This window comes from Phascolarctos cinereus, unplaced genomic scaffold (genome assembly GCF_003287225.1).
Source record: "Phascolarctos cinereus isolate Bilbo 61053 unplaced genomic scaffold, phaCin_HiC Scaffold_4;HRSCAF=312, whole genome shotgun sequence".
In the NCBI taxonomy this organism is placed as follows: Eukaryota; Metazoa; Chordata; class Mammalia; order Diprotodontia; family Phascolarctidae; genus Phascolarctos; species Phascolarctos cinereus.
The window spans coordinates 670,209,357-670,222,811 of record NW_027555847.1 but is presented as its reverse complement, the minus strand read 5'-3'; the positions used below and the strand labels follow the sequence as shown (position 1 = coordinate 670,222,811).

Below are 13,455 nucleotides of genomic sequence, written 5' to 3'. Positions count from 1 at the left end.
TGCTTCCCAATGCCCTCTCCAACCCATCTTCCACATGAGTATAAATATAATCTTAAAATGCAAGTCTCTCCATATCCCTCCTAAAAAAAATCATCAGGACCTTCTTATTGATTCATAGATAAAATACAAATGCCTCTATTTGGCATTTAAAGCCCTTCACAGTCTGGCTCCAGTCTACTGTCCCAGGCTTCCTTTATATATCTTCCTTTCATGTAGTGTGTGTTGCAGCCAGACTATCATATCAACAATTCCCTGAATTCAGCATTTTATGTTTCGTCTCTACGTCTCTGCCCAGGCTGTCTCCTGTGCCTGAAATTTACTCCTCCTGACCTCCACCTCTGAGAATCTCTGGTTTTCTTTCTGGCTCAGTTCATGTGTCACAGCTTCCTTTGGGAAATTTCCTGATCCTCCTGTTTTTTAGGGCTCTCTTCTTCCACAAATCATTGTGTATCCACTGATTTGTTTATAGATTGTGCATCCCAGTAGAATGTACTTCTTCAGCGCAGACATGGTTTTATTTTGTGCTTTGCAGATTTTAAGTGATAATTTTATTATTTTTACAATTATTATTATAACATCCCTCAGTATCTAGCACAAAGTATGTCTGTTGAATTGAACTGACTTTGAAAATGACAACAGTTTCATATGGAAAGATTTTTTAGGAGAATGAAAAGTGATTTATTAAGCACTTACTATGTGCAAAGCATTGTGCTAAATGCTGAGATGCAAATAGCAAAGCAAGACAGTCCCTGCTTTTGAGAAGCTCCAATTCTAATAGGAGAAGACAACACATAAAGAGTTCAGGTTCAAGTCATATGGAAAGGTCCCATGGTCCTTAGGGTGTGGCAGCAAAGCAGACGGCAATCTGCTTTAGTTATGCATCTTCTTCAGTTATTTCTGCAGATAAAACCAGATTCATCTCTGATGGTGCTTCATCTGAAAGGGCTAAGGACTTAGATGTTGAGAGCTTTCTTTTCTGGGGTTTCAGTAGCTATGGCTGCTGAGGAGTCAGGGATGGCAGAAGCTGTTGCCATGTTGTAAGTTCACAAGGTAGATTCCCTTCTACAGGGGTTGGCCTGGAAGAAGGGCCAGTGATCTGGGGCGAGAGGTCTCTTTGGGTTCATCTGCTCATTGGTGGCAGCTGGACGGAGGCTGGTGCTGATGGGGTGGGGATAGTGGGTCCTGACTCCCTGGGCTTATTTCCCTTGATGATTCCTAGTAAGTGTGTGAAGTAGGATTTGAACTTAGATCTTCCTGAATCCAAGTCCAGTGAGCTCTCCATTATGTCATACTGTACAGGATTTAGTCTTTCTTTGGAAGAATGTTTCTTTGATCTTTTTTCTCCAGCATAACAAAAACCCAAAAAAACCCAAACCCAAACCAAAAAATATAGGACTAAAAAGATCCTAGTGTGATTAACCTTTCTCATGCTGTCTTTTCCCCCTCACCTCAGTTCATTTAGAGGACGGGAATTAAGTACACTCAGTGGTGTTGATGGGTGTTGAGATAATGTAGAGCTAGTAGAATTCCCCCTCTAGGGGAGCAGAACAGAGATGGTATGAATGAATACCAAACTGGTGCATTTTACAGACAATAAATTATTGTTCATTCATTCATTCATTCATTCCAGCAGTCTCTTCTTTTGCATACTTTCTGTTCCCTTGGTTTCAAAGACACTAACAGAGACACTTTCTGGGTGTCCTCACCTCTTTAATAACTCCTCAGTCTCCTTCTCTGGTTCCCTTGAATCCGTAGTGTGAGTGTTGCTCCAAAGTCTGGGCCGGCTTCTTTTTCTTACAAGACCTCTTTTACACAATTTAAGTAATTTGTGTTTGCTTTGCATTTAATCTAGATGTACAAGTGCACTGAGACTTTTGGCACACCCTGCATTTACCCTGTATATATTTGTATAGGTGCATGCTGCTTCTACCAAGAGATTGTAAACTTCTTGATAATAAGGATTACTTCATTCTTTGTAGTTGTATCCCCAGTGCCTAGGCTAGTGTCTAGCAGCTAGGTGGTGCAGTGGATGGAGCGTTGGACCTAAAAGTCAGGAAGAGCTGAGTTCCAATCCTGCCTCAGTGATTTCCCAGCTACATGACCCTGGGCATGTCACTGAATCGCTATCTGTCTCACTTACCTTATCTATAAAATGGGGATGATAATCTAGTAGTTTCCTCTGAAGATCATTGTGAGGATAAAATGAAATAATATTTGTCAAGTGCTTTGCAAACCTTGAAGTGTTATATGTTAGCTATAATTATTTCTCCCTTGGCAATCTCATTCACTATCACAGCTTCAGCTCTATCAGATTTACACTTTTAATCCTGAGCTTTCCCTGGAGCTCCAGAATTCCATCTCCAGCTGCCCACAAGGCATAAAAAAAGATTAAGGCACTTTTTGGAGACCAAATGGATGGCTATCTAGTGTGTCTAAATGACAAATGTCTCTGGATGACAGCTTGTCAGGTATGTTATAGTGGGAATACCTTTCAGGCATGTTTTGGCCACTGGGGGTCCCTTCCAACTCTAGAAATTTTGTATATTTCTTCTGTGGCGATGAGATTTGAGGGGAGGGGCAAACGGAAGTCACTGGGAGAGTAGGCACAGGACCTTGTTGTGCCACCTGTGAAGATATAATCCTTCTTGGGACATTTATTTTGAGGGGGAAGAACGAGATGGTATCAGACAGCAGAGTAGGCGAGGGATAGAGTACGACATTTTCTACCAGGGCACCTGGATTCAAATCCCAGACCACTACCTGTGGGATCATGGACAAATATTTTCTCCTTTTTGGCCTTCAGTTTCATCATTTGCAAAGTGGCAATGTGGTGGTGGTGATGGGAGGGACTGGAATAAATCCCTTCCAGTTCCAAATCGTATGAATTTATAATAATTCTCCATGCTGCCCTGGTGAGAGAGGTTATGGGTGGAAATATCCCCCATGTTCTATTTTCCTCACAGGATTGTTGTGAAAAAGGTATTTTGTAAACCTTAGGATCATGGGATTATCGATTTAGAGCTGAAAGGAACCCCAGTGGTCATCTAGTCCAGCCCCTTCTTTTTTTTGGACACTTAGGGAAGCCAAGTGACTTTCCTTAAATCACCATATGGTGACACAGTGGAGAGTGTTGGATTTTGAGTCAGGAGGACCTAGGTTTGAATCTCATCTCTGCTATTGACTAGCTCTGTGACCCTGGAGAAGTCACTTATCATCTCTGAGCCTCAGTCTCCTAATCTGTAAAATGGGGATAACAATAGCACCAACTTCACAGGGTTGCTGTTAGGATTAAATGAGATCATAGAAATAAAATAAAAACATTAAAGTTTCAATAATGCTATCATTATTGAATTACCAATAATTATCAATAATGATAATTATTATTTTCATTATTAGTTATTATTATCTCCAATGATGAGACCTGAGTTTGAATCCTACTAACTGTGTGACCTTGGGCAAGTCCCTTCTCTCTGGCCTTTAATTTTTCCCTTTCCAAAATGAGGGAGTTTGATTAGGTGAGCTGAAAGTCCCTTCTGACTTGGAATCATACTCTTCCATATAAATGTGAATTATTATTATGATGTCCATCATTCCAGCAGAATGATATTAATGGGGCAAGATTTTCCTCTATGACTCTCTCCCATAGCAGTTAATGGGTGAACTGCTTCCCAGTGTCCCACTTCCTGGGTGGAAGGAGTTAGTCTTATGTAGAGGCTACTCAAGAGCTGGTCTTAATTACTTAGGTAGGTAGATGAGGAGTTTTTTTAAGCTAAAATGAATGAATGAACCTGTACCCAGGTATTGACTCATCTCATTAGTATCAGAAATGCAAACATCTTACTCCCAAAAATGAATCACAAGCCTTGAAGGTAAGTAGAGCCTGGGCCTAGAACACCCAATGCAAATTAGAACAGTTCAAAAGCAAACGTTTTAGTTATCTTGGAGGGAAAACAGAGTTGGCAGGGTCCTGTACTCTAAAGATCCCTGCTTCATTCCGGAGTTTGAGCAGCTGGTGCTTTAGGGAAACTTGATCTAATGCAAGAGGTCTTGGGAATCAAGGTTTGCTCTCAATCTGCCACCCCATCTGAGACTTTCATCATTTATAAAATGAGGTTGGGCTGGCAGATAGGACTAGACATTCCTCCCACCTCGGACATCCAAGATTCTAAGGAAGGCCTGGAATTAAATCCTGCCTCAGACATTTACAGTGTGACTCTTGGCTAGTCACTCAATTTCTACCTTAAGTGAGAGGTAGGGGTAGAGTTGATGGACGCAAAAGTTCCTTCTGGCTCTAAATGTATGATACTACGGTCCTCACCAATTTTGATTTTCTATGTTCTCAGGTTCCTTCCTTCTCCCCCCCCCCCGGTAGGATTGGGGAATAAGTTGGGATCAAATTGATTGGGATCAAATAAGAAATAGTATTGTGGATGGGGTTGGGGTAGGGATAGGACCATAGTAACTAACAATGGAGAGAAGGCAACTTTGCTCAATTCTTATTTGCCTCTGTTTTCTCTGCCAAGGAGAACAACTTTGGACTGCAAAAGAAAGAACTCAGGTGAGTCTTGAGCTACAGCGGAGTCCGAGGGGAGGCGGTGAAAGGTAGGGCTTTTGATTGTGACAGTACTTCCGAATTGTGCAGTGCTTTGCCATCTCATAAGGGTCTTTTACATACCTTATCTCATTTGCTATTTACCATGGCCTTGTGAGGTTGGCAGGGTAGTGATTATCATTTCCATTCTATAAATGAGTAGGGAAGTTGTTTACCCAAGTTTACACAGTGAATTTGTGGTCAAGCTCTGTTCCTATTTCATACTCTGAAGCCTCCTGGGGTGCGCCATGGCAGGGTCCAGGGAGCTATGGGTAGGATAAAGCCTAAGTGAGTGGGAGGGTGGAGGTATCAGCAGAGAGAAGAGGGCCCTGAAGCCTAGCTTTGCCAGACTGTCCTAGATGTCTCCAGGGCTGTGACTCACAAGTCAGTGAACAGCCTGGGCAGAAATACACTGGGAATGGTATCCCTCCCACAGGAAGTGGTCCAGGTTCACTCCTTGGCCTTGTATGGTCAAGCCTGGCCTGGGGAAAGACAAATGTCCAGTGCATTCTCTGAGGTAGAATCTGATTGCTGACTGAGCTAATGAGTGTTTCGGGAGGGCATGGGCAGGGGAGCTAGAACTGAAGGCAGAGCCAACCATAGACCATTCACTTTCAAGACGCCATCTCTGACTGACTTCCAACTCCCTGAGCCTGGCTCCCCAACTGAGAAACCCCAGTTTATTATGAGAGCCCAGCTTTGTGGCTACATGGTGTCCCCATTTCCTGTCACTTCACTGGGTCATGGGGCAATGGCTGAGATGGCCAGACAGGCTCACAAAGACAGTTTAAGGTTCAGATGGTCAGATTTCTCCTCACAAGTCTCTGGGGACAAGGCCCAGCTGTCCAGTGAAAAAGGGTAAGGTAATGGGAGAACACAGCACAGAGAAATATGAGGCACCTAACTGGGAATACTGATGTAGTCAAATTATAATAACTCAACTTCTGCAGGACCTTAAAGTTTATGAAGGACTTTAAAATAGCCTTGTGAGGTAATCGGTACAAGAAATATCATCCCCATTTTACAGATGAGGGAATAAAGGCTCACTGAGGGGGAAGCATCTTGGCAGAGGTCACATGATTTATAAATGACCTGGATGTGAGCACAGGTGTCCTGAAACTGCCCCTGCCACCCAATCAGCTTAAAAAAAGACAGTTTTAACCCATTGGTCTCCCTGGGGCCCATCAAGGTATAATGATGCAGTTAATACCTTCCTGGGTTCTCTGCCACCAAGGGCATACATACTTTAGCTCCCATCTGCCTTTCCAGCCTTGACTCACATTGCCTCCTTCCACTCATTCTCTGTTCCAGCTAAACTGGACTTCTTGCCACTCCCTGCCCTTGTCCTGCCAGCTTCTAAATCTCCGTATTTGCACATACTGATCCCCACCCCACCCCTTACCTGGGATAGTCTCTCTGCTTCATTTCCCATTCTTTGAAATCTTTTCTACTTTCAAGTCCCAGCTTCTATACTTTTTCCTCCAAGATGCCTCCTCGATTCTCCTTGCTAGAGTTATACCTCTCTCCTTGAATCTATCAGGGGTCATTGTATTTTATCACATCCGAGCCTATTATATATACCATAGTTATTTATATACATATCTCACTCCTCCTATTAGACTATAAGTTCCTTGAAGGAAAGGGTTGTATATGATTTCATCTTTGTATTTTTGGAACCTATCAAAGAGCTTTGCACATAATGCTTATTCATTCAAAAATGATTTATTAATGCTAAATATATATTAAATTGAATCATGATTTTATAGATGGGGAAATCAAATTGGGAGGGGGTGTTGTATAACCATTTGTCAGGGGATTCTTATTCAGGTGGACTAGATCTGAAGCTCTTAACCTGGGGTATGTGAACTTGGGTAGAAAAAAAATCCCACATTTTAATTTTTACTATAATTTCTAACTGAAATTTATGAATGAAACAAATATTATTCTGAGAAGGAACCTCTACGCATTACCAGACTGCCAAGGGGGTCCATGACACAAAAAAGGTTAAGATCTCCCCCGTAGACTAGAGGATCTCTGAAGTTCCTTCATGATTCTGTGAAACTGAGACCCAGAGAGCCTGAGTGATTGAGACATGTCTTAAATTTAGGTCACAAAATCCTAGACTGGCAGAGCTGAAAGGGATGTTCAAGATGATCTAGTTTAGCCCCTTCATTTCATAAATTGCGAAACTGAGGCTAGATTAACTGATTTTCTCAGGGTCACATAGGTAGAAAGTGGTAGAATCAGAACCCAGGGCTCTTGGTAACTAGTTCAGTGTGTTTTTCATAATACCATACTGTGTCCTGCACAGGTTAAGAGGGGAACAGATTGACTTCATCTGACATGAAAGACTCACTGAAAGCCTTCTTTCACAGCACTGGGGTTGTCTGAGTCACAAGTGCCCAAACCCAGGAAGATACCTCATAGTCGTAGAGGAAGCCCTGGTTTCCTGATGAGGAGAATCTTCAGGGCTCCTTTCATGTCCTTGTTCCTTAGGCTGTAGATGAAAGGGTTCAGCATAGGAGTGACCACAGTGTACATCATGGCTGCTACTGTGTCCTCTTGGGCTGTGCGGGTGGATGTGGGGCTGAAGTACACTCCAATGAGTGTTCCGTAGAACAGAGAAACCACGGCAAGGTGGGAACCGCAGGTAGAGAAAGCTTTCCACTTTCCACCCGCAGATGGGACCCTCAGCACGGCCATGAAAATGCGAGTATAGGAGATCAGGATGCCAATGAATGGGGTGATGATTGGCAGTGCTCCCACTGTGTAGACCATCAGGTCATTGATGAAGGTGTCTGAGCAAGCCAACTTCAGCAAGGGACTGAGGTCACAGAAGAAATGAGGGATTTCATTGTGGCCACAGAATGAGAGTGGGGTCAGCAAGGCGGCGTGGGTTAGAGCATTAATGAAGGCTGAGAACCAGGATACCATGAGCAGAAGGACACAGACCCTCAGAGTCATGACTGTGCTGTAGTGGAGTGGGGCACAGATAGCCACATAGCGGTCATAAGCCATGGCAGTGAGGAGGAAACTGTCGATCCCTGCGAACCAGATGAAGAAGAACACTTGTGTCAGGCACCCAGAGTATGGAATCATCTTATTCCCGGATACATGATTTGCCAGCATTTTGGGTACAGTGGTGGATGTGAAGCAGATGTCAACCAGGGACAAGTTGCTAAGGAAGAAGTACATGGGAGTGTGGAGATGAGAGTCAGTTCTGATGGCCAGTATGATGAGCAGGTTCCCTAGCCCTGTGATCAGGTACATGAACAGGAATACCAGGAACAGAATCCTCTCCTGCTCTGGCTGGTCTGAAAGGCCCAGAAGGATGAACTCAGAGATTCTAGAATGATTTCCTTCTTCCATAGGTCTACTGGGGAGTACACGCAGGAAGGAGGTGAAAAAAGAATTTAAAACATTTAATTGAACAATGTTCTCATGGATGATGTATTAGTTTTAATTAATTAAGTTTCAATCAATCAATCAATCAGCATTTTTTTTTTTTTGGCAAGGCAATGGGGTTAAGTGACTTGCCCAGGGTTACATAACTGCTAAGTGTCAAGTGTCTGAGACTGGATTTGAACTCAGGTCTTCCTGACTCCAGGGCTGGTGCTCTATCCACTGCACCACCTAGCTACCTCCAAAAGGATTTATTAAGCACCTATTATATGCCAGCCACTGGCACAGAAACAAGAAATGAAACAGTCCTTGCTCTCAGGGAATTGACATTGTTTTAGCAGAGACAAATTATTCATAATACACATATATGTTTATATAGATGAATAAAAATAAATGTAGGTGTTTAGTTTAATATAAGGTAGTTCGGGAGGCAGGGTTCTAGAAGTTGGAAGAAAAGCTTTGTGTAGAAGATGCAGAGCAGGGTCTTGAAAGAAGCAAGTGATTCTATGGGGCAAAGGTGAGGAGATAGTGCATTCCAGGACAGTGAAGACACAGAGGGGAAATTGAGAGCCTTACTAAAAGGGAAGGTGAGTTTGGCTGGACTGTAGAATGTAGTAAAGGGAATAATGTATGATGATGCTGGAAAGATAGTCTTATGTCAAGTTGTGAAGGTCTTTTAATGTCAAACAGAGGATTTATATTTTACCTTAGTGTAAGAGGTATGGAGTATGCTTAGCTTGGGAAGTACCTAGGTGGCTCAGTGGATAGAGCACTAGGCTTGGAGTCTGGAAGGCCTGAATTCAAATCCAGCTTCAGATACTAGCTGGGTGACCCTGGATAAGTCACTTAACCTCAGTTTGCTTTAATCCCCTGGAGAAGAAAACAACAAACTACTCTAGTATCTTTGCCAAGAAAACCCCATGGGCAGTATTGGTGTGCTACGGTCCATAGAGTCATGAAGAGTTAGACATGACTGAACAATAACAACAATCAGATTTCTCCTTCCTGGGGGGAATGGACCTCCAAAGCACGTCTGGCTCCAGTCCAATGCATGGAATTTTGGGATCCAGTTTATGGCTAGGGGTGATGGAAGAACTTGATTTGTGTGTTAATAAAAAGGTTTTTAATTGGATGCAGATCCAGAAGAACTGATGCCTCGGGTGTTGCAGAGCCAAAACTGAGTATGCAAAAGGGGCAGCTGTCTCCTATGTCAATGTTTTTTCTTTGTGTTTGTAAGTGAGTAGGGGTACTTTGAGTTGCCCTGCTACAAGGCAGAAGGAATTTCCTGTCTTTTGTCTAACTAAAGTTAGATATGAACACGCGACTCAATGTGACTCCCTCTGTCTCTTTTGTGCTTGCTTACTTGAAATGACCGGGCACTCTAAGATAGATGTGCACGTACAATGATTTTGTGAATATTTCAAGGTCTTCCCATCCTTTAGGCATTCATACATAAAGGTGGAGGAAAAAAGTCACAGCAATCCCAGACCAGTAGAGCAACATAGCCAAGCAGAACTCTGGCTCTTCAGAGGAACACTTGGTCCAGCAGAGCAGCCTCATCCAACAAAATATTGACCTGTTCCATAGAGATGTCATACCCTTTAAGGAGCCGGCATTGGAGCAACTCATCCCTCACTGAAGCCACAAGCCACAGTGAACTTAATGGGAATTCAAGGCCAAAAAAGACTTCTAAGACCATTCCCTAATTTTATGCCTTTATATCATTGTACTTCAACTTAATGTCTATGCTCCCTAGAGACTCCATGTATATTTGTGGGACAGTGTGCCCTATGTTTCTGGGGGAAATGTTTTGTAGCAGCTACCTTTACTATGTTCTTGTTAATTTGGTTAGTCATGTCCAACTTTTCATGACCACAGGGTTTTATTTCATTTTTTTTTTTTGCAAATATAATAGGGTGGCCTCCATTTTACAGTTGAGGGAGGCAAACAGGGGTTAAGTGACTTGCCTAGGGTCACATAGCTAGTAGGTGTCTGAAGCTGCATTTGAATACAGGTCCTCCTGATTCCAGGCCCAGTGCTCTATCCGCTGAACTATGTAGCTGCCTCCTGGAAGCATTGCTAGGGATCATGAAATCCTGGGCAATAAACTGAAGACCTTAATGGCACAGGTGGTGTTTTTATGGGTACTGCCTATTTATAATGAGGTCTAAAAACAGAAAGGTGACATTGGGATATATACTACTGGTTAAGATGGTGTCTACTAATGGCATTTGGATTCCTAAACCAAGATTATGTATGATATGATATAACATGACATGATATGATATAATATAATAAATTAATATAACATAACATAAAACGTAATGTAACGTAATATAATATAATATAATATGATATAATATGATATAATATGATATAATATGATATGATATGATATGATATGATATGATACAATAAGATATAATATGATATAATATGATATAGTATAATATAATATAATGTAATATAATATAATATAACATAACATCATATGATATGATATGTTATGATATATATCATATGACATGATGTCATATTTAGACATGATGGGCTCTTGGCTATGGACATAGTGTGCCTAATAGGAACTAATATAATATATATTTGCTCAGAGTCTAGCAAATCTGGTCCAGAGGGCTTTAGACTGAAAATGGAAAATGGAATTTGCCTTGGCTAAAGTATTATACTGATAGGTCATTATGATATAGAAGTAAGCATGGGTTCCAAAGTTGTTAACTAGGAGGAGGTGACCAGGGCTTTTTCCCAGGATGCCAACTTTTAGAGGGCACTTACATTTTTTTCAGTAGTGTAGAAACAACTGAGACTAGCACCTAGGACACAAGAATGGTTAAAATAGAACACTACCAGGCAGCTTTGCTTCCTTTCCTTTGGCTATCTCATTCCAATTGAGCTTCCCCCAACTCTACATATTCCAGCTTTTCAAATGAATTTTCTTTTAAAAAGTTTTTTTTAAAGTTTTTGAATGAATAAAATCAATGAAGCAGCATCTATGCTGGGTAGTTTGCTCAGCTGGGTTTCCTGGGTTTGTTTCTCTTCATACTTCAACTTCTGACTGCCAGGGTTAACTGTCCCTTGATGCCATACCTAGCTCTCTTTTCTGCTGCCATTTATTCTTCTTAGAGCTATTTCTTTCTTTCCTTTTTTTTTTGCCTTTTGGCTAGGCAATTGGGATTAAATGACTTGCCCGTGGTCACACAGCTAGTAAGTGTCAGAGGTCAGATTTGAACTCAGGTCCTCCTGACTCCAAGGCTGGAGCTCTGTCCACTGCATCACCTAGCTGTCCCAGAACTACTACTGACTATCTATCTTTTGGCCTGCTCCCTTATTGCATGTGGTGTCTCCTATTGGGTGAATAGCTTTGCTGGCTGATGGTGTGGAGGGGAAGAGAGATAAAAACTGTCCTCTTGGGTTCTTCCTGCATTAATTGTTTCTTCTCTGTTGCCTGGATTCACACTTATTGAAGCGGCTTCATGTCCTGACATTATTTCCAGATTTGAAAAGCCAGGTTTTAAAAAGCCAACTGTGCAATAAATCTTCAACTTCAGCCAGAGGAGGCCATTGGAAAATTGGCCTCCTAATTGCATCAAGCTTGAGTGAAGACTTATTCACACCTCATATAAGAGGAAGAAAGAGTATAAATCCATCTTGACACTTCATTAAAAAACCTCAACATTTTTGTATCTGCCTCTTACTTTCTGTGATTACATCAGCTCTCTGTCTCTCTCTGTCTCTGTCTCTGTCTCTCTCTGTCTCTCTCTCTGTCTCTCTCTCTCTCTCTCTGAGTGAGTAAAATCAATCAATCACTGGTAATCTGTTCCCTCTGTCATTTATTAAATGAATATAGGGTAGTTTTGGAAGGGAAGGCACTAGCAGCTTGAGAAGAACAGGAAATGTTGTATGAAGAAGGGTGTTTGAAGGAAACCAGAGATTACAAGAGGGGGAAATGAGAAGGGAGTCCCTTGCAGACATGGAAGACAGCTATGTAAAGGCATAGAGAGGCGCAGAGATGGGAGATAGAATACTGTGAGTTGGAACAGCAAGTAGGCCAATGTGCCTAGACCATAGAATGTATGGAGGGTAGTAATGTGTAAGAAATCTGGAAAGGCAGAAAACATAAGATTATGAAGAATTTTCAATGCAAATTTTTACTGATAAAAGTCTGGTATAAAACATATAAGGAATGGGCACAGATGTGTAATACCAGGGATGATTTTCCAATAGCTAAATGGAGAAAGGAAATGAACAGCTTTCAGAAGAATTTTAAACCACAAATGACCACGTGAAAACATACTCAAATTCTTGAATAATTAGAGAAATACAAACAGAGACAGCTCTGAGCTTTCACCTCACAGTGTAAGTTGGCGAAAATGACAGTGGTAGAAGGGATATATGAAAATAGGCATGCTGATTGGGGAAACTGAAGGACTCCAACCATTCTAGATTTCAAATTGGATTTATGAAAAAAGAAAGTGACTAAATTGTTCTTTTGACCTAGAGATCACACTTCTGTCATGTTTCCTGAAAATTCGAAGAAAAAGATCCAATAGATAACAAAATTATTCATAACATACAAATAATTTTATATTTGTAATTTTAATAATATATATTATTTTATATGTAATGGCAAAAACTTAGGAAAGAAAGTAGGCGCCTATTGATTGGGAAATGACTGAAAAAAACCTCATGGTATACATGAAGTATCATATAATAATAAATGATAAAGATAAAGAAGTAAGAGAAAAGTGGGAAGATATGTATGAACTGATGCAGAATGAAATAAGCAGAACCAAGACAGCAATATACACATACTACAAAAATGTAAAGAAGAGCACTAAAAAGGTTGTCAAATGCTAAGTAGTGTGAAAACCAATGAAGGTGGTGGCGCATAATGGGAAGATGGTGCTGCACTAGGATTTAGAGAAGGCCAGATTGAACACTCTAAAAAATGTTAAGCAAGAGCAACAATGAAGAAAACTCACAGAGGAAAAAGCTATAAGCTTCTTCATTTGTTCAAGGCTGAACTAAAAGAAGCCAGAATCCTATGGAAGCTCTGAGCAGAGACAAACTGGAGTAAGCAAAAGGTAGACTGTGTAAGAGGTATGAACCCAGAGCAGAAGACAAGGTCAGAGCAGCATCTAGTCAAGGTGGGAGGCAGCTTGTATCAGGGCTAGAGTGGGAAACAGGGTCAAATCAATATCTAGGTAGCAGAGCACCCAGCAATCCTTGCCCAAGACACAATCAGAGACAGATCCAGGCCAGCATCCAGCCAATAAGTGCTCAGGCAGCCTACATTTGATCCACAGCACAAAATGAGGCCAGACAAGCACCTGTCCAGTCCAGTGCCCAGGCAGTCCACAGCCTGAGCTGCAGAGAGAGCCACAGGAGGAGAAAAGGCCAATGTGACAACTGGGCAAGCAAAGCACCTGGAGGCCTGCTACTGCCAC

The 13,455-nt window shown here is 41.7% G+C and overlaps 1 protein-coding gene across 1 annotated transcript; it reads right to left on the bottom strand.

The window, feature by feature from the left end:
- Window positions 1-7,012: 7,012 nt before the first annotated feature.
- Window positions 7,013-7,960, bottom strand: LOC110196171 (olfactory receptor 1f45). The gene has a single exon (XM_020969297.1). The coding sequence runs from the start codon at window positions 7,958-7,960 to the stop codon at window positions 7,013-7,015; it is 948 nt and encodes a 315-aa protein (XP_020824956.1).
- Between the last annotated feature and the right edge of the window lie 5,495 nt (window positions 7,961-13,455).

Coding starts and splice junctions, on each gene's coding strand:
- LOC110196171 (XM_020969297.1), bottom strand. CDS start 7,960: ATGGAAGAAGGAAATCATTCTAGAATCTCTGAGTTCATCCTTCTGGGC.